Below are 14,779 nucleotides of genomic sequence, written 5' to 3'. Positions count from 1 at the left end.
CAATCACCACCAGATCTTCAATAAAGGTAAGTGTCATGTAACTGTGCATGTCTTCTTCAGTTTGTGTGTATTAAAATTAATATTTCATGTGGTAAAATTTTTTTTTTTCGTACTTTTGGGTGTCAGGAACGGATTAATTTGATTTCCATTATTTCTTATGGGGAAAATTCATTCGCATAATGATAATTTCGCATAACATTGAGCTCTCAGGAACAGATTAATATCGTTATGCGGGGGTCCACTGTATATTAAACAACCATGGTGACATTACACATCCCTGTCTAAGACCTACTTTTACTGGGAAGTAGTCTCCCTCTCTTCAACACACCCTAACCTGAGCCTCACTATCCTCATAAAAACTCTTTACAGCATTTAGTAACTTACCACCTATTCCATATACTTGCAACATCTGCTACATTGCTCCCCTATCCACTATCATATTCCTTTTCTAAATCCATAAATGCAATAAAAACTTCCCTACCTTTATCTAAATGCTGTTCACATATATGCTTCAATGTAAACACTTGATCTACACATCCCCAACTTATTTTTTTTTTTTTTTATTATCACACTGGCCGATTCCCACCAAGGCAGGGTGGCCCGAAAAAGAAAAACTTTCACCATCATTCACTCCATCACTGTCTTGCCAGAAGGGTGCTTTACACTACAGTTTTTAAACTGCAACATTAACACCCCTCCTTCAGAGTGCAGGCACCGTACTTCCCATCTCCAGGACTCAAGTCTGGCCTGCCAGTTTCCCTGAACCCCTTCATAAATGTTACTTTGCTCACACTCCAACAGCACGTCAAGTATTAAAAACCATTTGTCTCCATTCACTCCTATCAAACACGCTCACACATGCCTGCTGGAAGTCCAAGCCCCTCGCACACAAAACCTCCTTTACCCCCTTCCTCCAACCTTTCCTAGGCCGACCCCTACCCCGCCTTCCTTCCACTACAGACTGATACACTCTTGAAGTCACTCTGTTTCGCTCTATTCTCTCTACATGTCCGAACCACCTCAACAACCCTTCCTCAGCCCTCTGGACAACAGTTTTGGTAATCCCACACCTCCTCCTAACTTCCAAACTACGAATTCTCTGCATTATATTCACACCACACATTGCCCTCAGACATGACATCTCCACTGCCTCCAGCCTTCTCCTCGCTGCAACATTCATCACCCATGCTTCACACCCATATAAGAGTGTTGGTAAAACTATACTCGCATACATTCCCCTCTTTGCCTCCAAGGACAAAGTTCTTTGTCTCCACAGACTCCTAAGTGGACCACTCACCCTTTTCCCCTCATCAATTCTATGATTCACTTCATCTTTCATAGACCCATCCACTGACACGTCCACTCCCAAATATCTGAATACATTCACCTCCTCCATACTCTCTCCCTCCAATCTGATATCCAATCTTTAATCACTAATCTTTTTATCCTCATAACCTTACTCTTTCCTGTATTCACTTTTAATTTTCTTCTTTTGCACACCCTACCAAATTCATCCACCAATCTCTGCAACTTCTCTTCAGAATCTCCCAAGAGCACAGTGTCATCAGCAAAGAGCAACTGTGACAACTCCCACTTTATGTGTGATTCTTTATCTTTTAACTCCACACCTCTTGCCAAGACCCTCGCATTTACTTCTCTTACAACCCTATCTATAAATATATTAAACAACCACGGTGACATCACACATCCCCTACTTATGTGGTAAATTATAAAAATATGTTACAAAAGCCTATAATGTAAGAAACTGTTCAGATCGCCAAGCACCTAGATACCCATCAATTACACAACCCAGGGCAACATGGGTTTAAAGCAGGTTGCTCCTGCCTGTCCCAGCTACTGGACCACTATGACAAGGTCCTGGATGCTACAGAGGATGAATGAAATGCAGATGTAGTATACACAGACTTTGCAAAAGCCTTTGACAAGTCCAACCACGATGTAACAGCACACAAAATGCATGATAAAGGAATAACACGAAAAGTTGGTAGATGGATCTATAACTTCCTAACAAATAGAACACAAAGAGTAATAGTAAACAGAGTAAAGTCTGAGGCAGCTATGGTGAAAAGCTCTGTTCCACAAGGCACAGTACTTGCTCCCATTCTATTCCTCATATCTGACAGAGAGAGAGGTGTAAGCCATAGCTCCGTGTCTTCCTTTGCGGACGACACTCGAATTGCCATGACAGTACCCTCCATTGAAAACACCATGAGACTCCAAGTGGACATCAACCAAATCTTCAAATGGCCACTCAAAACAATATGAAGTTTAATGAAAAGAAATTTCAACTACTCAGATATGGAAAACTTAAGGAAATTAAAACTATCAGGGTATACAACAAATTCTAACCATACAATAGAGCAAAAAAGTTTTGTGATGTCAGAGGATTTCACCTTCAAAGACCACAACAACGTATCTACCGCATTTGCTAGAAAAATGATAGGATGGATAATGAGAACCTTCAAAACTAGGGAAACCAAGCTCATGATGATTCTCTTCAAATTGCTTGTTCTCTCTAGGCTGGAATATTGCTGTACACTAACTGCCCCCTTCAAGGCAGGCAAAATTGCTGACCTGGAGAGTATATGAAGAACTTTCATTGCACACATAAGTACGTTAAAGCACCTAAATTACTGGAAACGGTTGAATTCAGCCAAAAAGCACATTATGTAGATTCAACCTAGGATAACCCAATGTAGTCAAACAATGTGATTTATTTCCAAGTTTCAATGACCATTACACCTTAAAACAATTGTAATGGTATGAAATTTCTTTGTAAATATACGTTTTACAGAGGTCTTGAAGGCATGCAAGTGTTATGGACATACAAATTATATTATGTTTATATAACCCAGAAGTAGGTAGTAGGTTGGTAGACAGCAACCTCCCAGGGAGGTACTACCGTCCTGCCAAGTGAGTGTAAAATGAAAGCCTGTAATTGTTTTACATGATGGTAGTATTGCTGGTGTCCATTTTTCTGTCTCATAAACGTGCAAGATTTCAGGTATGTCTTGCTACTTCTACTTACACTTAAGTCACACTACACATACATGTACAAGCATATATACACACACCCCTCTGGGTTTTCTAATACATGTATTTTCTTACTAGTTCTTGTTCTTGTTGTTTATTTTCTCTTACCTCCACGGGGAAGTGGAACAGAATTCTTCCTCCGTAAGCCATGCGTGTTGTAGGAGGCAACTAAAATGCCGGGAGCAAGGGGCTAGTAACCTCTTCTCCTGTATATATTACTAAATGTAAAAGGAGAAACTTTCGTTTTTCCTTTTGGGCCACCCTACCTCGGTGGGATACGGCCGGTGTGTTGAAACAAAGAAATAACCAAAAGATTTCCTAGAACATAAATATAATAAAAATTTTAACCCAGGAAAGTAGTACGATGGAGTTTATTTCCAAGTTTTGAGGAGCATTGCCCCTTGAAACAAATATAATAAGATTTCATTGAAAATATATGTTTACAGTGGTCTTGAAGGCACACAGGTGTTATGGGCACACAAATTCTGTGATGTTTATATAGCCCAGGATATTTCCTCTAACCTAAATATATAACATAATTAATTTAAGATAAGCAAATAGTCAAATAATGCAACTTATTTCCATGTTCTGAGGAGTATCACCTTGAAAAAAATGTAATAGCATAAATATTTCTTGTATACAGTGTTAGAAGACCAACTATATATATCAAGTGGAGAAATGTCAGGCTATGCATTTCCCCATGTTTAACCCTTTCACTGTCCACACCCCAAAATGAAACTTGCTCTCAACGTGTATAAAAAAAAAAGTTAACAGTGCAAAACCTTACCAATAATAATTTAAAACAGAGTGAAGTTATTTTCCTCGCTCCTGAGCCAGTGTAGCTTCTATTTCATCAGAAACATCCGGCATTAGAGGTCGCCAATACTGGAGAGATGAGTACTCGCCCAAGGTCTCTTGGTGGGCAACTGGAGGAAACATGTGATTGGAAATATCACTGAGATTGGAGTATCTGTTAAAAGAAATAAACACCTTTAAAAAAGCACAGTATATAAAAATACATTGTTATATCATCTAGTATGTCACCTACTTATTATTATACTAAGTTAATTATTATTCTAGGTAGATTACTGTAGTAAAAATTTACCAATGTATTTTTAACTGATAATAAAAATTAAGACTTTCTATTTATATACACTACAGCTCAAGTTGGAACTGTATTATTACATGGAATTAGTATGTACTAAACTGAGTTTAAACTAAGTCATTAAAATCATATTACTGTTCCTAATTTTTACTTTCCACAGTATGCAGTTAGTTGTCATTATTTTATAGGATCATGCTAATGTATTTGTCTCACCCCCAGAGTTGTGTTTCAGTTTATTTTATTTTTTTTTTTTATTATCACACTGGCCGATTCCCACCAAGGCAGGGTGGCCCGAAAAAGAAAAACTTTCACCATCATTCACTCCATCACTGTCTTGCCAGAAGGGTGCTTTACACTACAGTTTTTAAACTGCAACATTAACACCCCTCCTTCAGAGTGCAGGCACTGTACTTCCCATCTCCAGGACTCAAGTCCGGCCTGCCGGTTTCCCTGAATCCCTTCATAAATGTTACTTTGCTCACACTCCAACAGCACGTCAAGTATTAAAAACCATTTGTCTCCATTCACTCCTATCAAACACGCTCACGCATGCCTGCTGGAAGTCCAAGCCCCTCGCACACAAAACCTCCTTTACCCCCTCCCTCCAACCCTTCCTAGGCCGACCCCTACCCCGCCTTCCTTCCACTACAGACTGATACACTCTTGAAGTCATTCTGTTTCGCTCCATTCTCTCTACATGTCCGAACCACCTCAACGACCCTTCCTCAGCCCTCTGGACAACAGTTTTGGTAATCCCGCACCTCCTCCTAACTTCCAAACTACGAATTCTCTGCATTATATTCACACCACACATTGCCCTCAGACATGACATCTCCACTGCCTCCAGCCTTCTCCTCGCTGCAACATTCATCACCCACGCTTCACACCCATATAAGAGCGTTGGTAAAACTATACTCTCATACATTCCCCTCTTTGCCTCCAAGGACAAAGTTCTTTGTCTCCACAGACTCCTAAGTGCACCACTCACTCTTTTTCCCTCATCAATTCTATGATTCACCTCATCTTTCATAGACCCATCCGCTGACACGTCCACTCCCAAATATCTGAATACGTTCACCTCCTCCATACTCTCTCCCTCCAATCTGATATTCAATCTTTCATCACCTAATCTTTTGTTATCCTCATAACCTTACTCTTTCCTGTATTCACCTTTAATTTTCTTCTTTTGCACACCCTACCAAATTCATCCACCAATCTCTGCAACTTCTCTTCAGAATCTCCCAAGAGCACAGTGTCATCAGCAAAGAGCAGCTGTGACAACTCCCATTTTGTGTGTGATTCTTTATCTTTTAACTCCACGCCTCTTGCCAAGACCCTCGCATTTACTTCTCTTACAACCCCATCTATAAATATATTAAACAACCACGGTGACATCACACATCCTTGTCTAAGGCCTACCTTTACTGGGAAAAAATTTCCCTCTTTCCTACATACTCTAACTTGAGCCTCACTATCCTCGTAAAAACTCTTCACTGCTTTCAGTAACCTACCTCCTACACCATACACTTGCAACATCTGCCACATTGCCCCCCTATCCACCCTGTCATACGCCTTTTCCAAATCCATAAATGCCACAAAGACCTCTTTAGCCTTATCTAAATACTGTTCACTTATATGTTTCACTGTAAACACCTGGTCCACACACCCCCTACCTTTCCTAAAGCCTCCTTGTTCATCTGCTATCCTATTCTCCGTCTTACTCTTAATTCTTTCAATTATAACTCTACCATACACCTTACCAGGTACACTCAACAGACTTATCCCCCTATAATTTTTGCACTCTCTTTTATCCCCTTTGCCTTTATACAAAGGAACTATGCATGCTCTCTGCCAATCCCTAGGTACCTTACCCTCTTCCATACATTTATTAAATAATTGCACCAACCACTCCAAAACTATATCCCCACCTGCTTTTAACATTTCTATCTTTATCCCATCAATCCCGGCTGCCTTACCCCCTTTCATTTTACCTACTGCCTCACGAACTTCCCCCACACTCACAACTGGCTCTTCCTCACTCCTACAAGATGTTATTCCTCCTTGCCCTATACACGAAATCACAGCTTCCCTATCTTCATCAACATTTAACAATTCCTCAAAATATTCCCTCCATCTTCCCAATACCTCTAACTCTCCATTTAATAACTCTCCTCTCCTATTTTTAACTGACAAATCCATTTGTTCTCTAGGCTTTCTTAACTTGTTAATCTCACTCCAAAACTTTTTCTTATTTTCAACAAAATTTGTTGATAACATCTCACCCACTCTCTCATTTGCTCTCTTTTTACATTGCTTCACCACTCTCTTAACTTCTCTCTTTTTCTCCATATACTCTTCCCTCCTTGCATCACTTCTACTTTGTAAAAACTTCTCATATGCTAACTTTTTCTCCCTTACTACTCTCTTTACATCATCATTCCACCAATCGCTCCTCTTCCCTCCTGCACCCACTTTCCTGTAACCACAAACTTCTGCTGAACACTCTAACACTACATTTTTAAACCTAGCCCATACCTCTTCGACCCCATTGCCTATGCTCTCATTAGCCCATCTATCCTCCAATAGCTGTTTATATCTTACCCTAACTGCCTCCTCTTTTAGTTTATAAACCTTCACCTCTCTCTTCCCTGATGCTTCTATTCTCCTTGTATCCCATCTACCTTTTACTCTCAGTGTAGCTACAACTAGAAAGTGATCTGATATATCTGTGGCCCCTCTATAAACATGTACATCCTGAAGTCTACTCAACAGTCTTTTATCTACCAATACATAATCCAACAAACTACTGTCATTTCGCCCTACATCATATCGTGTATACTTATTTATCCTCTTTTTCTTAAAATATGTATTACCTATAACTAAACCCCTTTCTATACAAAGTTCAATCAAAGGGCTCCCATTATCATTTACACCTGGCACCCCAAACTTACCTACCACACCCTCTCTAAAGGTTTCTCCTACTTTAGCATTCAGGTCCCCTACCACAATTACTCTCTCATTTAGTTCAAAGGCTCCTATACATTCACTTAACATCTCCCAAAATCTCTCTCTCTCCTCTGCATTTCTCTCTTCTCCAGGTGCATACACACTTATTATGACCCACTTCTCGCATCCAACCTTTACTTTAATCCACATAATTCTTGAATTTACACATTCATATTCTCTTTTCTCCTTCCATAACTGATCATTTAACATTACTGCTACCCCTTCCTTTGCTCTAACTCTCTCAGATACTCCAGATTTAATCCCATTTATTTCCCCCCACTGAAACTCTCCTACCCCCTTCAGCTTTGTTTCGCTTAGGGCCAGGACATCCAACTTCTTTTCATTCATAACATCAGCAATCATCTGTTTCTTGTCATCCGCACTACATCCACGCACATTTAAGCAACCCAGTTTTATAAAGTTTTTCTTCTTCTCTTTTTTAGTAAATGTATACAGGAGAAGGGGTTACTAGCCCATTGCTCCCGGCATTTTAGTCGCCTCATACGACACGCATGGCTTACGGAGGAAAGATTCTTTTCCACTTCCCCATGGACAATAGAAGAAATAAAAAAGAACAAGAGCTATTTAGAAAAAGGAGAAAAACCTAGATGTATGTATATATATATATGCATGTGTGTGTCTGTGAAGTGTGACCAAAGTGTAAGTAGGAGTAGCAAGATATCCCTGTTATCTTAGCGTGTTTATGAGACAGAAAAAGAAAACCAGCAATCCTACCATCATGTAAAACAGTTACAGGTTTCTGTTTCACAGTCATCTGGCAGGACGGTAGTACTTCCCTGGGTGGTTGCTGTCTACCAACCTACTACATAAAAAATTTCTATCAAAAGTTGAAAAGCACCAACTGTCACAATTTAACACTAAATCTAAAATCCTGAACTGGAATTATAACTACCTTTTAAAACTAAGAATACTGTATATGCTAATTCCACCCACCGTATACAGTATAGTTTTTCTTGCAATGTAAAAGGAAATAACCCAGTTTATATAATAATGAACAGTGAAGGTCAAATATTTAAACTAAAGCAATATAACCAGCAAAAATGCAATACTTGATGTATTCACATGATCAATACTGTACATGCTGAGAGTAACATATCAAAACTGTGGCAGACAGGACAGTCTGCCACTCACTGCACTGTGCAGTATATTTGAAACTCACAATCATTTAAAGCATATTAAAAAACTATTAATCCCATTTTTAATATGGTAAACAATCTTACAACACTACTTCAAAAATACAATAAACAAAAATTGGCAGCAGGGAACTCTTGATATTATGCACCAAAAATTTAAGAAAATAATCAAGTATAGTAACGTGTAAAATTTGGACAGTACACTCAGATTTTTTTTTTCAATTTGTTTGCCAACAGCCCAGCTGGGTGGCTATAACTGGTGCCCCCCAGCCTCCTGCCATTCTTTTTAGGTGAGAGCAATTCATGACCACTAGATATATCTTTGATTTACTTTTGATGGATATGTAGCCAGTAGGCTGTCAAAACAGCCAGGTTAACCAGACAAATACCAGACAAGGCTGGCCAAAGGTGGAGTATGAGAGTTGGAAACTCAGGAAATCCATCAAAGGTATAACAAATGTACTGACAGATTTTGAGTTTTTTCCTACTCCTGCAGCCAGGCTTATCTGGCCCTTGTCTGGTCAATCAGCTTGTTACTGCTGGTGGTCTGCTGGCACATGTAACCATCATGGCCTGGTTGCTCTGGCATTGAGTTTCCTCTTGAACACTCTACACTTGTTCTGGCAGCATTACTGTCATCTTTTGGTAAGATGCTAAAAACATCTACACCCATGGAGTTTGATAGTGTTCTCATATTATGGCTGCTGCACCATTTCTTTTCACTTAGTTCATTTTACACTGCTATATATCTCTCACTCCAGTATGCTGTTATAGTGTGCAGATTTGGGACTAAATTCTCAATACCTTTCATATATATATGTATACACTGTATTATCATGTATTTCTCTCGCAGAGTACAAAATTAGGACTTTGAGGCATTCCCAGTAATTTATAGCATATTGTATAAATAGTTTAGAAAATCAGCTGTTCTCTGTATTTGGTCTGAAGAAGTCACTGGCTGACTAAACATTTCGAGAACAAAGATTCCCAAATGTAGCACAAGTGTCTCGTTTATCAATTTATTGTATATGCCAGCATATACGGTAAATGCTGCATTAACTTTATCAAGGACATAAATGATCTCTGAATCTGTTCTAGCTTCCATATTTCTCCTGTCCTGAATGAAGCCAACAACAGTGAACAGTATTCTAAAGTGAGAGAGCACAAGTGATTTGAACAGTGCCACCACTGACATTATTAATTCCATTGTTTTGAAAGTTCAAATTATCCATTCCATTTTCCTGGTTTTCATGACATTTGTTTCACTGAATTCCTTAAAAGCTAGGCCAGCTGGCATTAGTACTCCCAGGTGCTTCCCATGTTCCTTTAGTTCTATATGGTGATCCTCTTGAGCTTTGTACATGGTGCCCCTGTTTGAGTTTTTCATGCTTTCCATATTTAAACAGTTAGGAGAGGCACCACTCAAGACTCAGAGCAGACTGAGAAAATCTAAAGAGGGAACTGTCAAAATTTTGTGCATTACTAAATCTTGTTTTCAATTTATGGAATGTAATACCAATCCTTTTACCATGCTATACTTTTTAGGAGCAGTTTTCCAATAGTGTTAAGACAATCGCATGCAGTTTGATTACTCTTATTAATGATCTACTGTATTACATTATATGTCAATTTTCTGGAATATATCCCCTGCTTTATGTAAGGCTTATTTTGAAGGCCTCTTGGTCTTAATGCTGTTGGATTTTTAGGAGTACCTGTATAATATTAAAGTCTGTAAGGCATTATTGTAAAGTATATGAAAGTGAAATGCCGGGAGCAAGGGGCTAGTAACCCCTTCTCCTGTATAAATTACTAAATTTAAAGAGAGAAACTTTCATTTTTCTTTCTGGGCCACCCTGCCTTGGTGGGATACGGCCGGTTTGTTGAAAAAAAAAAATGAAAGTGAAATATCGTGAGTATTCATAGTCAGCATAATTTTGGCCCTGACTTTACAGCTATACATTTTATTCATGTGACAACATTCTATCACTTTCCCTTAACTTAAGTGGGTGAAAAATTAAAAAATCTGACTTATGTTGAAGAAACTATGAAATACACATTGCATTCTTGGTCAACTGGGAATCTGTAATAGGAAAGCATATGGAAGATGCAGCAAGGCAGAGGAGAAAATAAAGATGGAAATATCTGATGATAGTTTGGACATAGTACAGGGGTTTAGAGCAAGTGGTAAACCACCATTACTGATATGTTAAGTAAAAGAGTACAGCACAGTTCATATAAGAAAGCACCAGCTAGAAGGGAATGCACCAGTGGTAAAACTAATTTTTTGAGTACTGTAGCCACCAGTTACAATTCATATGTATATAAACTAAGATGCACATGCAATTAAAAAAATCATTAGCTTTTAGTATTAATTTTCATATTCCACACACAAACTAACTCATGTTTAGTCAAAGTTAGATCAAATTTAATTGGTATTTGTATAGAAAAAGATTCGTCGATCTGACACAGTTACTCTTGTCTTATGTCATTCAAACATTTCTGAAAACTAAGTTAACTTTTCCATAATACAAGTGATTAGCATTAAGATGCTTTCCTTTTACCTAGTTTCCAGTTCTGAAAGTTAGAACTAACAAATGATGAAACTCATGAAGGGATGAACAAGGAAACACAATAATAGAGTAAATTATGTCAGACTCATGGCTGAGGAGCAAACACACTCCAAATGTAATTAGCAGTGGAATCAGTAATACATGGACAGGCCTTCAGTAGGTTAGCAGACTGCATGTAAAAAGTTAATAAGAACACAGAACACTCAAAAGTATGCACAAATTATGCCAGGATTTAGCATAAGCAAGCTCCTCAGGTACTGTTTCAGTACTGGAGTGCGCCACACATCAGACGCTTACCCTATAGATAAAAATCTATACAGCTGTGGCTCATACTTGAACTTGCAAGGTTGAGGCCAAGGAATGTCATCGACCTGAACCACAGTCAGGGTTTGGAATTCATCTTCCATCACCTTTTGGTCCCATATGAATTAATATTAAAAATTCATTGAATCTACTGTTCACTTTAGCTGGATTTCAATAATCTAGATTGCACCATCTTTTTTTTTTCTTTTACTTATTGATCATGAATCTGAACCTGGTGGATAACCCTCTGAGTCACTGTCCACACTGTCAGTGAGAATATCACTGCTACTATCTTCCAAATCACTGTCACTGAGCACTAAATTAAGATTTTGAGAGACCAAAGTTTTTTCAATGGGTGGAAAAAGTTCATCAACTACTGTGCTTAGTTGAATATAACTGGAAAGACAAACAGCAAGAAGTTAACACCAATATCACAGTTATGCTACTGTACTAGCATGCACCTCAAATATGTAATTGTACTGTATATCAACAGTGTACAGTATGGAAAATGAGAAACCCACTTGGAGACAGACAATACAAGTAATAAAGAGGGAAGTGTATATTTTGGCCTCTAACTGAGGTCCTTGTGAGCAGAGGGCTCAGTTGAAGGACAAAATATACAGCTTCCAGTATTAATACTTTTATTTCTCTCTCCAAGTGGCTTGCACTGTATCTACTGACTAATGTTCATATATTACCAACTTTGCAGTGCATAGCATATACAGTATAAACTAGAAAATGCACATCAGTGTACAGTGTATGCACACAAAATGGATGTCCACAAAAAATGCATGTGCTTATGTACACTGTTCACTGTTGCTGCACACTGTTGAAGCATGATGTTCCAGATAAAATGGTTAAAATTAAATAAATTTAATTTATAATATAAAATATCAGTGAAAATTTGATATGCACACATGAATATGCAAGTTTTCATTAAATGAAATAGGGTGACAGTTATGTTAAAACTTTTAAAGTAAACACTATGCACTGAAAAAAAACAATGCTTAAAAATGTTCAAACTTTTACTTAATTTAAGAGCAGGCAAAGAGGAATGCATGCATTATAACTCTTACTAGACTAACTGAAATGAGACTAGTCTTTAGTAAAACGTTTACAGAAATACAACTAAGAACACTGCCACTATTTATATTTCATAATTTTTTCTAGTTAAAGAATAAAATTGAGTTACTTTAGGTTTCTAAAATAATGTATAAGAATTAGGAAAGGCTTAATTTTTGTATTAGGAAGCTATTCATATGATAAGAACATAGATATTAGTAATGGTTTAACTGAAATGTGTTACAATATGCCTAGAATGTATATAGAAGGCAAGATTAAGAACTAAAGTTAATAAAAAAAAAATTTAAACTATGATGTTTCCACAGTATTAGTCTGAACCACAAGTAAAAGTCAAACACAACTCATTAACAAGGGCAAGAAAAGGCAGGTAAAAACAATATTAGAACTCAATAAGGCAAAAGAAATCTTCCATTTCCCAAACATTTCCCCCCAAAATATTCTTAACCATGTACATATAGGCTAGTCGCTTCAATGGAAACACACCGTAGAGTTAAGAACAAGCAATGTAACAACGTGCAAGTGAAAAAGAAATTGATAAAGAAACAAAACTTACGAGGACTGGAATGTTTGTGTTAATTCATGTTTCAGTTCTCCACGATGATTGATTGTGAAGATACGAGAAATTGGAATCCCCACTGCACGGTATGCCCAAACATCCTGGAAAAGATAATTAAATTTTGGATTTGGAAAGTATGCACAGAAGTATTGGTTAGGCAATGGAGTTGTACACAAGCAGAACTGCCATGTAGCATCACTGAAGCATACTTTGTGTAGCTCTAAAAAAAATAGGCTGGACAAGTACATGAGTGAAGGTGGTTGGGTGCAGGTAAAACCTACCTAAGATGGCACTGTCTTGTCTTCTTGTCTGCAGCTATGTATGTTCTAAACTTCCTTAGAGATCTGCTAGTTTAGAGACCAGCCTACTATTATGTGCTTAATGAAGTTGGGCAAGTTGGGACCATGTTGGCAATGAAAACACTTACTGCTTTTCCTCATATATGCTTGTATAACTTGTAAACCATAACTCATTTTTTCAATAATTTGCTATTTATTTTTTTTTTCAATATTCTTAAGTCATGGGCAAAAAAAAGCTGTTTGCTATGAGGTGAGATATTTCTCCTTATATGCTTAAGAGCCTCATTTCATTGCTTTATTGGGACAAAAACCATCATGAACAGAAAAGAAAGCCAGCAGAAAAGTTTTTGCTTAGTCCAGGCTGGCTTCACCAGTTGAAAGTGAACAGTGAGCTGCATAACAAAATTCATTGAGGAAAGTGCATCTACTGACCATGTTGCTGCCAGGAATTTCCCTGTATAGTTGGGGGTAATTATTTCTGAGCAAGTGTTTAATGCTGTTGGGACAGATACATTTTTGAAGAAGTTATCTAGAATTTGCCCTAGGTAGTAGGTTGGTAAACAGCAACCGCCCAGGGAAGTACTACCGTCCTGCCAAGTGAGTGTAAAACGAAAGCCTGTAATTGTTTTACATGATGGTAGGATTGCTGGTGTCCTTTTTTCTGTCTCATGAACATGCAAGATTTCAGGTACGTCTTGCTACTTCTACTTACACTTAGGTCACACTACACATACATGTACAAGCGTATATATACATACCCCTCTGGGTTTTCTTCTATTTTCTTTCTAGTTCTTGTTCTTATTTATTTCCCCTTATCTCCATGGGGAAATGGAACAGAATTCTTCCTCCGTACGCCATGCGTGTTGTAAGAGGCAAGTAAGAGGCAACTAAAATGCCGGGAGCAAGGGGCTAGTAACCCTTTCTCCAGTATATATTACTAAATGTAAAAGGAGAAACTTTCGTTTTTCCTTTTGGGCCACCCCGCCTCGGTGGGATACGGCCAATGTGTTGAAAGAAAGATCTAGAATTTGCCCTAGGTAGTAGGTTGGAAAACAGCAACTGCCCAGGAGGTACTACTGTCCTGCCAAGTGAGTGTAAAATGAAAACCTGTAATTGTTTTACATGATGGTAGGATTGCTGGTGTCTTTTGTCTGTCTCATAAACATGCAAGATTTCAGGTATGTCTTGCTACTTCTACTTGCACTTAGGTCACACTACACATACATGTTCAAGCATATATATACACACCCCTCTGGGTATTCTAGTTCTTGTTCTTGTTTATTTCCTCTTATCTCCATGGGGAAGTGGAACAGAATTCTTCCTCCGTAAGCCATGCATGTTGTAAGAGGCGACTAAAATGCCGGGAGCAAGGGGCTAGTAACCCCTTCTCCCGTATAAATTACTAAATTTAAAAGAGAAACTTTCGGTTTTCTTTTTGGGCCACCCTGCCTTGGTGGGATACAGCCGGTGTGTTGAAAGAAAGAAAGAAAGATCTAGAATTTGCATTAGCTCAGTAGGGCCATAGCAACTCCTGCCACTGACATCAAGGTAACTACCAAATTTATGATACAGCAGGAAATATTTTACATAATATTTTTTTGCTACAAGTAGTCACACTGCTTGATTTTATTGGGTTATCTTAGGTTAAA

At 38.2% G+C, this 14,779-nt stretch overlaps 1 protein-coding gene across 1 annotated transcript in view; it reads right to left on the bottom strand.

Annotated features, from left to right (window-relative positions):
- Lpin (phosphatidate phosphatase LPIN) overlaps window positions 1-14,779 on the bottom strand; it is a 54,380-nt gene that overhangs the window by 9,039 nt on the left and 30,562 nt on the right. Inside the window, exons 9-10 of the mRNA XM_070098833.1 lie at window positions 12,829-12,932; window positions 3,842-4,024 (exon numbers count right to left, since the gene is read on the bottom strand). Of these exons, the coding sequence (XP_069954934.1) occupies window positions 3,868-4,024; window positions 12,829-12,932 (261 nt within the window). The 3' untranslated portion in view covers window positions 3,842-3,867. The remainder of the gene's footprint in view (window positions 1-3,841; window positions 4,025-12,828; window positions 12,933-14,779) is intronic.

The sequence above is a fragment of the Cherax quadricarinatus genome, chromosome 65 (assembly GCF_038502225.1).
Source record: "Cherax quadricarinatus isolate ZL_2023a chromosome 65, ASM3850222v1, whole genome shotgun sequence".
Classification (NCBI taxonomy): Eukaryota; Metazoa; Arthropoda; class Malacostraca; order Decapoda; family Parastacidae; genus Cherax; species Cherax quadricarinatus.
The sequence above is the reverse complement of the archived record's forward strand: the minus strand, read 5'-3'. Positions and strand labels throughout refer to the sequence as shown.